Here is an 18,019-nt window from a genome sequence, read left to right as displayed (position 1 = left end):
TCTATCAAATCCCAAATCTGATCAACTGGGTTAAGATCAGGGAGCTATGGAGGCCATTTCATTATTCAAATAATTCTTAGCTAACTAATTTATGTGTAGGTTGGATAAGTGTTTGTGACTGTTTTCTTCTTAGTAGTAGAATTCTTTACCAATGATATGCAAACTACAGGGTATATCATAATGGATCAGTACTTGGCAATCCTTGTGATAGTCCTTTATTCCATCTATTTTGCAAATATCTTCTGGTGCATCAACAGACCTCTCCATCCCCTCCAAAAAAAAAACCATGTTTTATGATAGTTGCTATACTCTAAGATTAGTATATTTCACTCTTCCTCTGCCAGACATATAACCTATGCTTTGAACCAAGTATTTCAAACTTGTACTCATCTGTCCTTAACTCTCTTTTTTAATTATCAACAGTCCAGTTTTTGCACTTTTTAGAAAAGTGCAGTCTCTTGATAACATTTGGAGATCAAACTAAAAGTTTATCAACTGCTACACAACCAAATATTCTGTTTTCTTTGAGTCTTCTTGATAGTGTAGATCTGGATACCTTTCTATTATATGGTACATGGTCGTTTATCTCATGCTTGAGATCAGTGGCAGTCTTCCTTCTGTCCCAAATGCTGTATAAACAAAGATAATTAACATCAGTATATTTCAGTCTAGGTGTTCTGCCTCTTCCTTTCCTATTTTCAAATTCACCTGTTTTAGTTTCATGATGTAGGATGTACTTTATAGTGTTTGGGAACTATTTCAAATCTGCATAAATTTATAAGAGAGTCCAACCAGCATCACATAAAGCTTTTATGCAAACTCTCTCCTCTAAAGACATTTCTCTTTGCTTTTTGTGCCATGGCATGACAACTACACTTAATATACAGTGTTAAACACTGTTTCTATTAATGTTTATTTGTAGAATGTTATTAAATTGATTTCTTCTAGCATATAGAATTACCATATCCTAGCTTGTTTCTAGATAGTTAAGACAGCAAATGGGGTACCGTGATAGTTATTTCAGACCATAAATTTGATCAGTATGTTCATTCATGCAAAATCCTTATGACGTGCCCTTGGTACAAGTATATGGAAATTCTAAATAATGCCAAGTTTCCTCACCCTGGTTCATTCAATTTTTCAGCAGGGATCAGTGATGCATTACCATTGTGTTGAAATTTATATTCCATAATGGCATGGGAGAATTAGCCTCATAAAATGATAACAATAACAACATTTTCCCTTTTCCTAACACTTTAGCATAGTACTGTACACCTTAATATCAGGTGCCAAGAAATATTCCTTATTATTATATAGTTGGATCTTCCATACCATTTTCTGTTTTGATGGTTCTTCTTGTCAATATCTCAAGTAACCAGACTTTTCTTATTTATACAAAGTAAAATTGTATTTGGGTAAGTTTTTGTAGGCAGTTTTTTAAATATTAGTAAAAGTAGTCACATTTTCATGTTGTTGTTTTTTTTTCACCTTTGAAAACTATAAATCTCTTTCTAAAAAAATGGCATTACCTTCTATAAGATCAAAGACGTATCTCAGAATTTAAACACCAGCTTACTTTGACTGAGGTAATCAGCAGTATCTAGAGCTGACTAATCCAATGTCTATAAAGCCTCTGAGCAGCCTGTCTTTCATGCCAGCAATTTGAGCCAAATGGCATTAATTACATGAACGAAATTTTTATGTCATTTTCTTCTTTAATAAATAAATGTTAATGTTTTTGATGATGGGAAATCTACTTGAAATAAAAAATGTATCTCAGAACAACTTGTATGGGTATTAACATTTTTACTAATAAAGCAGACAACAACCTTTCTAAGTCATCTTCAGTTTAACAAAGAGAGAGTTTGCAACTTACCACTTCCAGGCACATGTCTTAGGGATGAGAGTATAAACAGGTACAGAAATGTAGGGAGCGTTGCAGTTAGATGTTAAGTTATTAATTAGTATAGGTATAAAGAGATGCAACTGTATTTCCAATAGATACTTACCTCTACTTATAAATAGCTTTTCTCAACTTATACTGCTCTCTATATGTGGAAAGTTTTTAACCACAACTAGTCTTGATACCTTGATCCCACTTACCCTTACAGGTATTCATGTGAGACATTTGTATACTATCATTCATGCAGCAACTCTCCACCAATAGGAGTTCAAGAAAATTCACATCATCACTACTAGTGCCCTCACTTTGGTGCAGCCTGTAATCACTTCAAGATTGGACAGTGCATCAAAAACCAACATCTGAATTAAGGAAGTCAGGTGTGAAATTTGACTGGAGATATCTATCAGATATACTGTTTCAGTGTACAAAAATGTGAACTTCTGATATGATATCTTACCTCATCTCTCAAATAGCTAGAATCTCCCACTGAGTTGAGGGGGTTTGGTAAGAAGATGACCACTCCTTCAGAAGGGGTCCAAACAAAGGCCATTGAATGTGTGAATAAATGGAAAACAACACCTCTGTGGGAGACCATACCACTTCTGAATCATGTATACTCTTCATCCACGTGAAAATTTGTTGCAATAAGGGTAGAATCAGAGGAGAGACCCACCTGCATAATCACACATGCAAATCCAACAGAACCTTCACCATATCCACCAAGAACGAACATCCAGAGAACAGAAAAATGGGTTGAATCTTCAGTCTATCACAAAAAAGTAGTGCTGAGAATGTACTGCCCAGCCTGAAGTAGGAGAAGGGTACCCATCCACACACATGTGAAATTATGGGGCCCCAGGTATAAAATGTCTAGGGCACATTGGACTGTAAATGGGATATTGACTTCTACACTAGTTGAACTGTCAGCTAACATTACACCTTTTGTATGGGAACTGGTAGGAAAAATGAGCTTTGTTAGATACTAAAATTTATCTCAGATGAGACTACAATTTGTTATGTTACACATTATGATTTCAAATAGCCTAAAACTGAGTTAAATTGTAATTTAGATTTAAAGATAATTAAATGTTGATATGTATCAAATTTATGATATTTGCCAGCATGACTGACACACAGTTTTCTTTCTTCCAGCACTTCTTTGATATTTTATCAAGGGTTCATGAAAAGTGAATTAATTCTGAATTGGCATAGGTATATTTCACTTAACAAGTAGCTAGTTAGCTCTTTGCTGATTACATGCAAGTTTTTCACCACTACATTTATATAATGTCTTTGTTGAAATACTAAAATTCAAAGTTAATCCTCTAAAGTTAAATGGTTTGTAATCTTCTAAATTTATAAACACTGCTGATCAACTATCTATAGCTTCCTGATTAATAAGCATTAATCACAGTTATTGCTTCTGAGGCTTACAGAATACCAGTTGCAGCAAACCAACAATAAATAATGTCTTTTCATACACTGTAATAGCTATCTTTTATAACTGAGAGGCAATATTCTATAAATTTCAGCTAAAACAACATTACTGGTATGTACATACACATAAGTACATTCTACAAAGTTAGTGAATAGGTGAGAATTTTGCAATACTGATTTAACAGCATAATTTATAAGCATTTATATATACATATTTAACTGAAACAAACATTGATATTAAAATAAATATATAATAGTAAATTCATCACAGCCTCCATGCCAATGATCTGCATTATCACATGTGCATCCAACAAAACCATAACTATATCTACAGGGAACCGATATTAAAAGACAGTAGGGCACAACATTAGTATTTTTAAGAAACAATTATCTAACTTCAGTGGTGAAATATTCACGTGTGATCAGTGAAGAGCTAGGTAGTTCCCCATTAAGTAAATTGCACTTACATCAACTCAGAGTTTATTTACTCATTATGAGCCTTTGATAAGATATCAAGGAATTACTGGATAGATAGAAGGCTCAATATCATTTGTAAATTTGTAAAACTTTTGTTTAAGAATCATTATTTGTAATAACCATTATTAGAAATTGCAATATTGTTTGTATATTAAAATATATTTGTATTAAGAAAGAAAACTGTGTGTATCAATCATGTCGACAAATATCAGAAATTTATTACATATCAGCATGTATTTAACTTATGTAACATAATAAACTGGGGACTTGTTCAGGATCTGAATCAGAGACAAAATTCAATCTAAATTCAAATTCAAATTATAATTCGATTTATATTTATCATTCCCAACAATATTTGATCATATCTGATTATCAAGATTTTCGTTAATCACCCTACCTTGAACAACTAAAGAAATAAAACAAAACTTACTTGCTCAAAATTGCCAAAGTATTGGTATTAGGGGTTAAGAAATCAATGAAAAAAATCAACTAAAAAAGCGTATTATCAAAACACTAGTCAATGATGATTTGTTGTCTGAGGCATTAGGGGAATACTCTTGTATCCCCACTAATTAATCAAGGTTGAGAGATAAATAAAAGTTGGAAATCCAGCTAAAACTCAAACAAATCAAGCTTGACCAAGCCTGCATTCAAGCTGATAAAGAGCAAGTCTGTATCAAAGCCAAGAAAGAACACGCCTGTATCAAAAATTAGAAAGAACAAGTCTGTGTTGAAGTTGAGAAAGAATAAGCCAGTATTGAAATAGCAAGCACATATCAAAGCTAAAAGAGAAAGTAAACATCTCAAGGCTGGATAAGTTTGTATCAAAGCCAAGAATAATATCATATCAAAGTGTAAAGAGAAAGTAAATGTCTCGAGGCCAAACAAGCTCTTATTGAAGTTGAATAATAAATTTGGCTGAAAGATTGACTGAGGCAAAAATGACAACTTTGAACTTAATCGACATGTTAAAGGACCACCATTCAATGAAAATGAGGTTGGTAAATATTTCTAACATTTCGAAAAAGTTATCCAAACCATGGAATAGCTCACTGAATAATGATCAGTGCTATTACAAAGTGTTTTAATTGATAAAGCTTTCTCTCTCTAGAAGATTATACAGATTATGACAAGGATGAAGCAGCTGTTCTCAAAGCACATGGGCTAGCACTGGAGGCTTATCACCAGAAAGTTCAAGTTTATTACAAGCAAGATAATCAAACTTATATGGAATTTGCCCATGAAAAAGAGGTATATTTTGATCAATGGTGTAATTCTATGCATATTGGCAACAGTTACAACAAACTAAGGCAATTATATATAACTAAGGAATTTAAACATTGTGCAAAACTTACTTGGAGGAAAAGAAATTTGAAACACTAAAAAAAGCAGCTGCTCTTTCAAATGATTACACTTTAACATATAAAACCAATTTTAACAAAATGAAACTCCTACCATCTCAGTGAAAACATATATTTGTTCAATCCACTAAAGTTGATGATTCTTCTAAAGAAATCTCGCTCCTCTAGATTTGGCCACTGATGTAGTCAAGGAGGAATTCAGTCCTTTTATGTCTTTGATAAATTACATTGCTAATCCCATACCCATTCATACACTACGTGAGATTGTGGTGACTCATTCATTGTTGTTAGAAGGTATACTGCCTTTAGATTCAAGTCCTGCCACTGGTGAGTCTATTATTGCTCAGGGTACTGATGGTGGCTTTGTTAATGTTTCTTTTCATAACATTTATTTAGCATCCTAGTTTTGGGATCAGTTTTGGTTGGAGTAAGGCCTACTCTGTCAATATTGCTGGGAAATTATCTGGCTGTGAGGAAAGCTATTGCTGAATCCAAAATGTTTAGTGAGCTGATCACTGTTTCATCTAAGGATGATAATGTTATTGAGGAAAATCCTGATGTGTTTCCCTTGTGTGTTGTCACTCGAGCTCAGACTAAGAAATTAAGCTAAAAACAAATGATGAATACATATTCAGAGGAAAATATTATATAGAGAAGAATATTTGTTTCAGACATTTCATGGATCTAACAGGAATCTTGTGGATAATTGTCCTACTGAAAATTTCTCAGTGTGTTACAATGTTCCATGTGAGGTACCTGGTTTATCTGGTGAAGTTACATTTGTTAGAAGCAAACTGATTGATAGCAAAAAAAGGATCCACAGATTGCTTCATTATTTAAATCTGCGTTTCCAAAAGATGAATTGGTGAAAGTTCCAAATGGTTACGTTTTTCAAAAATGATGTGCTCATGAGAAAATAGAGACCACTAGATATGCCTATTTCAAAAAATTGAGCTATACTTTATCAAATAGTTGTCCCAGTGCATATCACAGTGAAATATTTAAAGTTGCCCATGAACCTCTCTTGAAAGATCATTCAGGTGTCAAACACATATGTGACAAAATTATAAGTCATTTCTTTTGGCCAAAAATTAGGCAAGATGTTTTTCAGTTTTGTAAAATTTGTCATACAACTTTTAGATTAATCCTATTAAACAGAAAAACTATCCCAGCTTTTGATGACCCCTTCACTCATGTTGGACTCTTACCAAATATTCGATTAAAGAACCAGTATTTGTTAACTTTTATGTACACATCTACTCGATTCCCTAAAGCTATCCCTTTGTTTGTTTTGAATTTCCCACAGAGCTACTCAAGGGCACTAGCTATCCCTAATTTAGCAGTGTAAGACTAGAGGGAAGGCAGCTAGTCATCACCACCCACTGCCAACTCTTGTGCTACTCATTTACCAACGAATAGTGAGATTGACTGTCACATTATAATGCCCCCATGGCTGAAAGGGCGAGCATGTTTGGTGCGATGGGGATTCAAACTTGCAACCCTCAGATTATGAGTCAATTACCTTAACCCACCTGGCCATGCCAGGCCAGCTATCCCTTTAAGAAACATTTGAGCCCAAAGATATTCCCAGGCTTTGATTAATTTCTTTACTTTTGTTGGCTTGTACAAAGATATTTAATCTGATCAGGAATCAAATTTTGTATTGGGGTTGTTCATCAGTTCGGTGTTGAAGAGATCATATCTAGTGTGTACCATCCCAACTTGCAAGGTGCTCTTGAAAGATTCTATTCTACCTTGAAAAATACAAGGTGGACTTAACCGTCTTAATAATAAAAAGGATTGAGATGAAGAAGTTAATTTATTATTGTTTGCCATTTGTGACTTTGTTCTAAGTCGTTGGGTTTAGTAAATTTGAGTTGGTGTTTGACCATTTAGTGCATAAGCCTTTGAAGATGCTGAAGAAACAATGGTTGGAAAATGACACAAAAGAAATGCACTTACTGGATTATATTTCCTTGTTTCAATCCAGACTCTTAGGTGTGTCAATGGTCTGAGAAAATTTGAAGTCATCTCAAGGTAGAATTAAAAAGGTCTTTGACTGCAAGGGTAAAAAGCATAAGTTCGGTCGTGGTGATACTGTTTTATTATTGTTACCCACTGTGGGATATTTACTCAAAGCTTGTTTGAAAAGTTAATGATACAGACTATGTTATAAACACAAATGAATGCCAAAAAACTACCCAGCTGTGTCATATTAATATTTTCAAATCCTATCACATCCAAAATACATATGAAAATGTTTTAGCTGTTGAGTATTCTCCTAATACTGATGACAGTCTCTTTGACTCAGACACTCATAAATTTGAAAATATTAAAGATGAATGCAACAAAAAAATTAGTAATTCTGACATTCTGGCCAATCTTGATTCAAAACTTGATCACTTGCTTCCTGAAGAGAAAAATCAACTTGCTGGTTTATTAATAGAATAAAAATGTATATTTCTGGACATTCCTTATCAAACAAACACAACTATTCATGATGTAAATATAGGTGATGCTTTCCCAGTGAAACAACATCCCTATTGTGTGAATGTAATGAATTGAAAATTGACATCACTATTAAACCTGGAAAAAAACATATAAAATGTCTGCGTTTACTGTTAGAACTTCAACACATAGGCTTCTCGTTAAACTTTCATTGATTTATTTTGAAACAAATTCAAACAGCCGACTTGTAACATCATGAAAAACACAATAACTTACATAACATCAAACAAAGGAAAGCCGAAGGCTTGCAACAATGAATACGTTTATTTATTCAATAATGGTAGCAAGAAGGACAATCAGGTAACTTTCTACATGTGTGGAAATTACAGAACTTTGCACTGCCCAGCGTGGATTCATGTCCGAGACGATACAGTTACAGCTTGCCTCAAGGAGCACAGCCATGCACCCAATGGACTGAGAAAATCCGTCCTGGAAGTTTTATCTGCAATTAAAACACAGGCAGGTGCTACAGCAGAGCCGCCTATTACCATTTTGGCTAACAACACCACCACAGTAGCACCAGCTGTTGCAGCAAACCTACCACGTGCGGACAATCTCAAGCACATGATACAGCGGATGCACTTAAGACTACTGCTTTAAACTGTGAACAGATGTGGCAGCATGGCTGTATGAGTTTGACTGCAAATAAATGTGGCTACATGGCTGTATGATATACGAGTCTTTTTTCTTAAACTCTAATGTTGATGTAAATACTTGGCTGGGTAATCATTCGTTGCCAATTTTCCTGGGTGCAAAATAGTCCACTGCAAACGAGCTTGGCTGTCAAATTGTTGGCTGCCAAATTTCAGCTGTGAAATTACGACTGCAAAATGTCGGGAAACCGAATCTAATCAAGCCTGATAAAATATGAAAAGAAATATCTTATATGCAAGAAAATGGCATTATAGAGCTCAGTATAAGTGATTGGTTTTCACCTTCTGTACTGTCTCCTAAATCTGATAGTTCAGTTAGATTCTGTACAGACTTTCACAAAGTAAATGCTTAGACAAAGACAGATTCCTATGCCATTCCAAAAATAGAGGATTGTATTGATAAAATTGAAGAAACCAAATATATCACAAAGCATGACCTGTTGAAGGGATACTGGGCTGTTCCTGTAACTGACAGGACAAAAGAAATCTCTGCTTTTGTTACTCCTGATAGATTGTACCAGTACAAGGTAATGCCATTTGTAATGAAAAATTCTGAATTTTTCAATAAATGATGAAACAATATCTCAACAACCTGTCAGATGTTGGAATTTATGTTGATGATATTGTGTTTTACAGTGACACATGGGAAGAACATTTATATGTATTACATGGTGTTTTTGGGAGGCTAAAGAAAGCTGATTTCACCGTAAATTTAGGAAAAGTTACTTTTGTAGAGCCAAAATTTACTTAGATCATATAGTAAGCCACAGCCAATTTTGTCCAATTCAAGCCAAAGGTGATTGTATTATGAATTATCCAACACCTACCAACAAGAAAATTTTGAGAAGATTTTTGGGAATGGCTGGTTATTACATAAACTTTTATAAACAAAATACTGACATTACTGTACCATAAAAAATCCACTGAAGAAAAATTAAAAGTTCAAGATGTCTGAAACATGGCAAGCTACTTTTGAAAATGTCAAATCTTTATTGTGCACTTACCCTGTATTGGTAGCACCTGAATTTGATAAGCCTTTTGCATTAGATGTTGATGCCAAAGATTGTGGTGCTGGTGCTATTCTCTGACAATCAGACAACAAAGGTATTAAACATCCTGTTTGATATTTTTCTAATAAACTTAATTGTTATCAATAGAATTATTCTATTATTATTACAGAAATACTGGATTTAGTGTTAGCTTTAGAACATATCAATGTTTACATATTTGTATTTCAACAACTTTTTGTCATTTGTACTGTTAACGTTTTTGAAACAAATGAAAAACAGAGATAGAAGATTGTTAGACTGGAGTTCAACATTACAAGAGTATGATTTGAAAATAATCCATGTCAAAGGGATTGATAACATCTGTGCTGCTGTAATTTTATGATCATATGGGAATTTGTATTGATTGAGTTATATACTGTTGTGATTACTGAAGTTGTATAAATGTTTTGATAATGTGTGATATTTAATGTATTGTTGTCAGTGTATATATAACGTTTTAGTTAAAAATTGTCTAATGCCAATTCTTAATTTTATAAGGATGGAGGTGTAACAGATTTATTATTATATGTTTATTTTAATATTAACGTTTGTGTCAATTAAATATATATATTTAGAAATACATGTAACTTATACTGTTAAATGTGTATTTCAAAATTCACACCTATTCACTATATTTGTAGAAGATTCTTGAGTGTAAGAATCAACAATGTATGTTTTACAAAAGCATTAGCATATCATTAGTATTGCTGGGAGAACTGAAATTCCTAGAAATCCACCTAACTCATATAAAATGTAACCAACAAGATGCTCCAAAAGACAGTACATATTGTTGGTTTGCTACAGTTGGTATACTATAAATCTTGGATGGTATAACTGTTATTAGTGCTTATTAATCTGAAAATTACAGATATTTGACCATGTGGGAGTAGGAAAGAGAATCATACCATCAGCAATGGTATCAGCAATCATAAGCAATGATTGAATGGGTTGCAATCTAAAACCCAGTCACCAGGAACTGACATTCATGTTTGGGTAGCAAAAAGGATCATACCAGGAGTTAGTCAACTGCAATTCAAAATCCAACTGTCTGGTAGGAGTAAACCATCTTCAACTAAAGTTCAGCAGACCAAAGGGAAATACAATATTCACCAACCTGTGAATAGGGTACATGATAGCAAAGTGATAAGAAGTTTTATCAATCTGTGAACCCAAAATCCAGATGTTCAGAATAAAAATGTCCCCATATTGTGAAATATCCCACTCAAAAAGAGTCAGACAGAAACTAACCCCAGCATAGTAACATCCTCAGTATACCAAAATAGCACAAGAGAAAGAACCATAGTAACATGCACGTTTATCCACTGTGACTCCCAGTACAGTAGCAATGAACATGAACTTAAATGAATGAGGAAACAGAGACAACTATAATACACCATCTCTTCCCCAGAAGATCCCAACAACAGGGAACCCATGTGTGTAAGAGAAGAGCCAAATATGCTAATGTGGATATAATCAGAGAAAGGGTATTCCTTATAAAACTCTCAGGATCTTAATGGATTGTCTCAGAAAGGATGGTGGAGAAGTATCATAAGTTAGTCAATAGAGTAAGATGATGGCAGGAAATCTTGGCATGGAATAAATGAACAGAATGATCAAGGTCAACCTCGACATGGGCAAAATCAATTCCAACTGTAGAGAATCAAGAAATGAAAATTCAAACTGATAGCAGACAGGCTAAAGAAAGTTGATCCAAATACTCTCTGTAAACCTTAATATCTGGAGAGGGGTAGAAACAAAATATTAGGAGGAGGAAGCATTTTGTAACTAGGAAGGAAGATGATTATAAGAAATTGGCAAAATTGATAGAATAGAACACATCTGAGAAATCATGTCCAAAAAAACCATATTAAACCTAGTTTATTCCACAATAGGAGCATAAAAAGACACAGCAAAATCAGCTGGAGGAAAAAGGCTTTCAACTTTCTTGTCATCCCAAACAGGCTCAGTATATTCAGCAGGAAAATAAACAACATCAGGAGAAAAAGACTGGCTCATATAATGATCAATCTCTCATCAAATGAGTGCCTATAATTTGACAGTTGTGTTTCCTCCATCTGTAGCCTGTGTAAATATGCTGGTACATGGTATTGCCTTCGTTAGTGGTAACTTAGACTTCAGAATTCATCATTAAAGTTGAATAACCAAACCAAAACACTATTATAACAAATATATGAAAAACTAAGAAAAAAGAAGTTTTCCTTATGTTCACAAACATTTCAAAAATGAGAATAACAATTCCATTTTGGAATAAATTACAAAACAGTTCAATTAAAATAGAGAAAAATTAAAAAATGCACTAAGTGTCAAAAAAGAAAACATGATTGAAGACCATAATGAAAACATAATGACATAAGCATTGTCAAACTAAGTTATAGTCAGTAGAGTTGAACAGCAGGGGTAACATGTATCAGGAGGTTGTTTCACGCTCCTATTAGTGTAGAGTTTTTGATAATGATTTAGATGCAAGATGCTATTGATCAACACCGATCATGAAGTACATGGTAACTTAAGACTTGTGGCATGAAAAATAATTTTTCCATATGAAAAGCAGCAATAAATGAGAACAGCTATATCTGTGAACAGAGTTAAAGTACTATACCAGCAATTTTTTCTGCAATGCTGTTTAGTAATATGCATTTGCCACAAAATATTTAAAAACTAGCACAACAATACTTATCTACCTTTTCAAAAGCACATCACGAGAGCTCTCCAACTGTTTTCTAACTAACTGTTGAAACTGAGAAAGGTCAAGTGCTTCATTTTTACTCATGATAAAAGGAATGTCTAAGAGATGAAAGCTTTCATAGTCTCTGCTCCATAAGTTCAGTAAACCACAAACACAAGGGTTCAATAAATGGAGATGCTGTTTTATTGTTCTTCTAACAATTGTAAATCTTTTTTGCCAGAGTTTAGGAACCAGCTTTAACTCTTCTCTATGAGCAGGGATTTCCTCTTCTGTCTCTTTGGTTTCTTGTGGATCTCGAAGAACAAAGTCAACTACAAATAGTTTAAAAATATTTATAATGAATAAATTTGCCTACTAAAAGCATGAGATTTGCGGTACACTCAGAATATTTACCAGCATACTAAGACTTTCTTTCTTTTTCAAAACAAACTTTAAAATTAAATCATGAAGTTCCTTTAACCGTAAGTTATACTTAGGCTTAAAAGAAATAGTATTTAGAACATCATGCTGAGATAAAATTCTGGTTATGTCATGGTCTCTTGTATAAATTGTTATTTATAATAACTTTATGTATGAAATGCACCTACTGTATACACCAGATTCATAAATCCAAAATGTATTTCCAATAATACTTGATTAGGCTTACACTACAGTCATTGCTCAACTGTCAGAGTTTCTTTTCCTTTCCACATTCAGTGTTGCAATTGTTATTTTGTTGGGAATGCGAGCAAAGAGCCCTTTGGTTTGTGACCACACCACTTCTCTTTAGCAGACAAAAGTCTGTTGAACTCTGTGAATTCTGCTCAAAGTCAAATGGGGAAATATCTGTCAGAAGATGGTGAGTCTAGTGACTGTTGGTTGGACCTCATAATGATTTGCCACCTTGGGGCTGATGGAGATAGACCTGAGCAGCCAGGAACAGAGACAGGAGTTGACATGACAGAAGGCAAGAAACTCTAAAGATAAGAAAAAAAGACTCTTCATTGAAGCATGGATAGGTCAGTCAGCACACCAACTGATGTGGTAAATTGGAGGGCCAAAGCATATGTCTCTGTCAACATGAAAGAAAAAGTTTCTGTGCCACAGAATAAGACATGTTGTTAACAGTCTTCAAGTGCTGCAGCTCTATTTCTTCAATCCACTTAAGGCAAGAATGGGAATAGGAGGATGGGAGTCATTGCAGTTGATGCAGTGAGGCTCCTAGTCACATAGATTTGCTTCAGAGTCTTTGCCACCATAATAGGTCCAGTACAAAGAACAACAGGAGGTTTTTGAGTGACCAAACCACAGGCACTGGAAACACTGGAAAGAATTAGGGATATAAGGTCAAACTTTACAATGTAAGTAATCCACCTTTACAGATATAGAGGGATGTGGAGAAGTGAGCATCGAAATGCAGCTAGGTTGACGAGCGAAAATACACTGCTGTCCAAAATCTTAAGGCCAATGAACATAAAGAAAAAATATGCATTTTGCATTGTTAGAATCAACCACTTATTTGAGTAGAGCTTCAAAAGATTAAAATAAGAAAAGGGAAAATAAAAAAAAAAACTTTTAGCATTTAATAGGGAAAATGTGAACACTATGAAAGTAGCCTAAATACTAGCTGGTCAAAAGTTTAAGACCATACCAAAATGAAGTCCTAAAGAGCGTAGAAAATGCCCAACATGAGGTCTCAGTAGTGAGTTGCATGGTCGTCATTGCAAATAACTGCAAACATTCGCTTTGACATGGTCGATATAAGCGTTTGCAGAAGGCTGGCTGGAATGTTATTCCAAGTGGTGAAGATGGCTTCACGAAAATCATGCACTGTTTACAATTGACATTTCTATAGGCTTCCCTTACTATTCACCCCCAAACATTTTAAATGGGGTTCGGGCAAACACGCTGAATGGTCCAAAAGAATCATATTATTCACCATGAAAAAGTCCTTTGTCCTGCAGGCATTGTGGATTGCAGCATTGTCCTGCTGAAAGATCCAGTCATTTCCACACAAGCGAGGGCCTTCAGTCAAGAAGGATGCTCTCTCCAACATGCCAATGTAATCAGCTGCTGTTTGACACCCCTGTATAACCTGTTCCATAGTTCCATGAAAGGAGAAAGCACTCCAGATCATGATAGAACCTCCTCCACTGTGTCGTGTAGAAAATACTCCAGTGGGATATCCTTATCATGCCAGTATAGTTGGAAGCCATCTGGACCATACACGTTAAATTTTTTCTCATCAGAGAACAAAAACCTTCGTCCACTTTTCTACGTCCCATGTTTGGTGCTTCTCAACAAAGTTTAACCGAGCTGTTTCATGGTGTAGAAAGGAGGCGTGGCCTTTGAAGGCATTTATGGTTTTTAAAGCCTTTCTCTCGTAGATGCCCTCTTATTGTTCTTCAGCTGCAATCTGCATCCATAAGGGCCTTAATCTGGTTTGATGATTGGCTGGTGTCTTGCCAGACAACCCATCCAATCCTCTTGCTCAAAGCTGGTGAAATTTTCTTGGGCCAACTACTTGAAATTCTCATTCCGTATCCCTCAGGGTCTTTTAAGAAATTTGCAACAGCAGTTTTACTATGCCCAATCTCACCAGCGATGGCATGTTGAGAGAGACGTTGCTTTTGCAGCTCGACAATTCTGCCACGTTCAAACTTTGTCAACTTTTTAGCCTTTGGCATGTTTTTATGTGACACAGGAGATGTCAGTGGGAGATGTTGACAACACTAATGCTTGAACACAAATGACTAAATTTCGTTACGTGTTTACCGATTAATGCTTCATTTCAGTATGGTCTTAAACTTTTAACCAGCTAGTATTTAGGTTAATTTCTTAGTGTTCACATTTTCCCTATTAAATGCTAAAAAAGTTTGTTTGTTTTTTTTTCCCTTTTCTTATTTTCATCTTTCAAAACTCTACTCAAATAAGTGGTTGAGTCTAACAATGCATCAAAATGGTGGCATATGCTGAAGGGATTTTTCAAATAGTGAGTGTAAAATGAGGAATCAAGGTACATAATCATCTGTAGTTTGGGGCTGAGTGTTAGAACAGTGTGTGGGTGAGAAGTGTTAGAAGCCAGGAGAAGGAGAAAAGCTTGGTGTCCACTGATCCCATACACCATGGATCCCTAAGAAGGGATGTGCTACAAAGCTGAAAGCAAAAAGGCTTGGCAACAATGCCAGGGTTTTTGTAGACACCATGCCCAAACACCAGCATCAGATACAAGGTTCAAAACACCTATTCAGAATGTCTAATGCTGGTACTCAGTTGACTCTAACCCCAAAGGACCAGCTAATTGACTCTGATGAGGCCATCCCAAGGTCACTCATCAACAGGGATTGAAGGAGAAATAGGAGTGTTGAAGTTGGACCACTCAACAACCACAATCTTTTCCTCCCCTTTATGGATCACCAAACATGGCAAACATGTGGGTGGATGGTCAGATCCCAGAGGAGGTAAACTGAAAAGACAGAACCTTACCTGGGAGGTCTCCTCGTCATGTACAGATATCCACACCAAGAAGCAATCTACTAGATGCTCTCTTATATAACACTCCTTTTATTTATTTAATATTATACAACCGTTTTTTCTGATATATAGAAAGAAACTCTTTAACTAACCAAAATTACCCATGTGTGTTTTCTTATAGCAGAGCTACATCAGGTTATCTGCTGTGTCTGCCAAGGGGAATCAAACCCCTGATTTCAGCATTGTAAATCTGAAGACTTACCATTGTTCCAGTGGGGAACAAATTAACCAATATGTTGTTAAATTTATTAATCCCGTTCTGTCAATATATCATTACCAGGTTTAATCATAATAAGCTTTTACTCTGTTTCTGAATAAATGAAATATCAAATGATAATGACTGAATAACTGTTATTCATTTTATTAATCAATTAATTCAGATATGTAATAGAAATTTGCATCAACTAATAAATCTCATCTATTGTGTTTTCTTTTACTTAACACATATTATTTTTTAAAGATGACAATTATTAATTAATTTTAAAACTGCTAAAAGGTACTTGTAATTAATGTAATACACACATGTAGAGAAACATTATAACATTTTACCTATTGCTTTTTTTACATTCAGCAGATAGTCTTCTTGAATTTCTTGGATTATCCTAGACATTAATATTTCAGTACCTAACTGACATAAGAAGAAGCAATGCAAAAATATCATGTAAATAGCTTTGAATAAACAAGGTAAGATGTCAAAATTGTTACTCAACATTGGTTAATTCAAAATATGTTTAACAAATGTTTACATCCAAAATAAGGTATTATTTAATACTACTTTATAGTTTAATGATAATTTTAATTTCAATAGGGAGTACTTTTCTAAAAAAGATTCAAAAGTGAAACAAAGCATTTTTGTTTTATATATTCACAAGCATAGTTTATTTTGGTTTCATAACATTTCAGTTTTTTAAATGTGCCCTTCATTCAACATAATATAATTATTTGCTTTACAGCATTCTGAATGTTTATATTTAGTAAAAGAATGAAACCATTTATTTTTTTAGTTTACCTTTAAAGAAGGAGATACCCAACTCATAATATGTTCCAGCCACACCTTTTGCATTGGAGACACATGTTCAGTGTCTATTCCTTGATGGATGTAATAATAGTATCTCTGGAGGGAAAATATCTAGGTGATCAAACTTAATTTATTCCTTGGCAGGTGTAACATAAAATGTCTCAGAAAAATATCTTATACCATTAATAATAAGTTATTTCTGTAATACAGTAACAGCTTCATTTGATTGTTACTAATCAATATTTTAATGAAAAAACATTTTATCATCTTATTTATTGTTTGTAAAATGTCCAGAGAAAGAATAAAAATCCAATCATAAAATACACACTTGAAAAATGATTCAGATATTACAATTCTACTAGCAATCAATGACTAGTAACTTATGAAACAGCTGTTTATTTGCAGAAACATGAAAATTATTCTGAATAAAAATCATAACATTAAATGAAGGAGGTAAAAGGTAACATTTTCTAACACTGAAAATGCATTTACAAGAGGTTCTAAACTCCTCTCACCCATGGCTATCTCAACCTTCATTTGCCATCTAGACACTGGTAAACTTTTTACAAGGGCATCAATCTTTTATACCTCTATATTTATTTGTATCATTGCAGCAACACTTACTCTTCATGTGATCATACTCCACAAATCCCAGTGTACCATCTATACTAGTTCAGGTAGTTCCTTCTATTTTTGCAGCACAATAATCACATTCAAAAACTGGCATATATAAAACTAAAACCTCCAGAAAATCAGTGACAAAAAAGGGTGTGAAGTTGATGGGATGATATAAGTACCTATCAGAAATATATTTTCACTTTTAGAAAATGTTAATTTCTGAAATGGTACAATCTGCACACCCCACAATGAAATCCTGCACTGAATAGGTGTGGGAGGTAGTGAAAATGCAAAAAAACAAATTATCAAGTGGACAGTGAATGCTATAAGAAAATCAGGTGTATCACAATTAAAATACTAGGCTTACCTGTGGGATATAACACAACTTCTGGAACAGGTATGCCCTTCATCCAGTAAAGAATATAAGATACATAAGGCAGAAACAAATAGAATATGTGGCTAAAACTAGAAAACCACATATAAATAGACCTAGTGTGGTCTGCCTGAGCAGAAAATATCCAGGGGAAGCAACTCGTAATACAATATATTATGCCAAGTGCAGTCCAAGTAGAAAAACAACATGGAAGTGCCTTGCCTAAGTGTGTAAAATCAACAAGTGCGATTTGCCTGGGCAAAACATCTAGGGTAAGTGCCTTGGATTGATAGCAAGACATCCAAGTGAAGTTCATCCACGCAAAAACAACTACGAGAAGCCCCTTGGTATACGATCATTATGTAAGTGCAGCCCATTTGGGCAGGAAACATCCAGTGAAAG

At 34.4% G+C, this 18,019-nt stretch overlaps 1 protein-coding gene across 1 annotated transcript in view; it reads right to left on the bottom strand.

Moving 5' to 3' along the window:
* Positions 1 to 18,019, bottom strand: part of LOC143223890 (dynein axonemal heavy chain 7-like) — a 71,126-nt gene that overhangs the window by 33,250 nt on the left and 19,857 nt on the right. The window contains exons 4-6 of the mRNA XM_076452365.1: positions 16,618 to 16,722; positions 16,158 to 16,236; positions 12,091 to 12,406 (exon numbers count right to left, since the gene is read on the bottom strand). Coding sequence (XP_076308480.1) covers positions 12,091 to 12,406; positions 16,158 to 16,236; positions 16,618 to 16,671 — 449 coding nt within the window. The 5' untranslated portion in view covers positions 16,672 to 16,722. The remainder of the gene's footprint in view (positions 1 to 12,090; positions 12,407 to 16,157; positions 16,237 to 16,617; positions 16,723 to 18,019) is intronic.

Source organism: Tachypleus tridentatus, chromosome 8, assembly GCF_004210375.1.
Source record: "Tachypleus tridentatus isolate NWPU-2018 chromosome 8, ASM421037v1, whole genome shotgun sequence".
NCBI classification, from domain to species: domain Eukaryota; kingdom Metazoa; phylum Arthropoda; class Merostomata; order Xiphosura; family Limulidae; genus Tachypleus; species Tachypleus tridentatus.
Note: the sequence above shows the minus strand (reverse complement) of the source record. Positions and strands in the feature narration are given on the sequence as shown.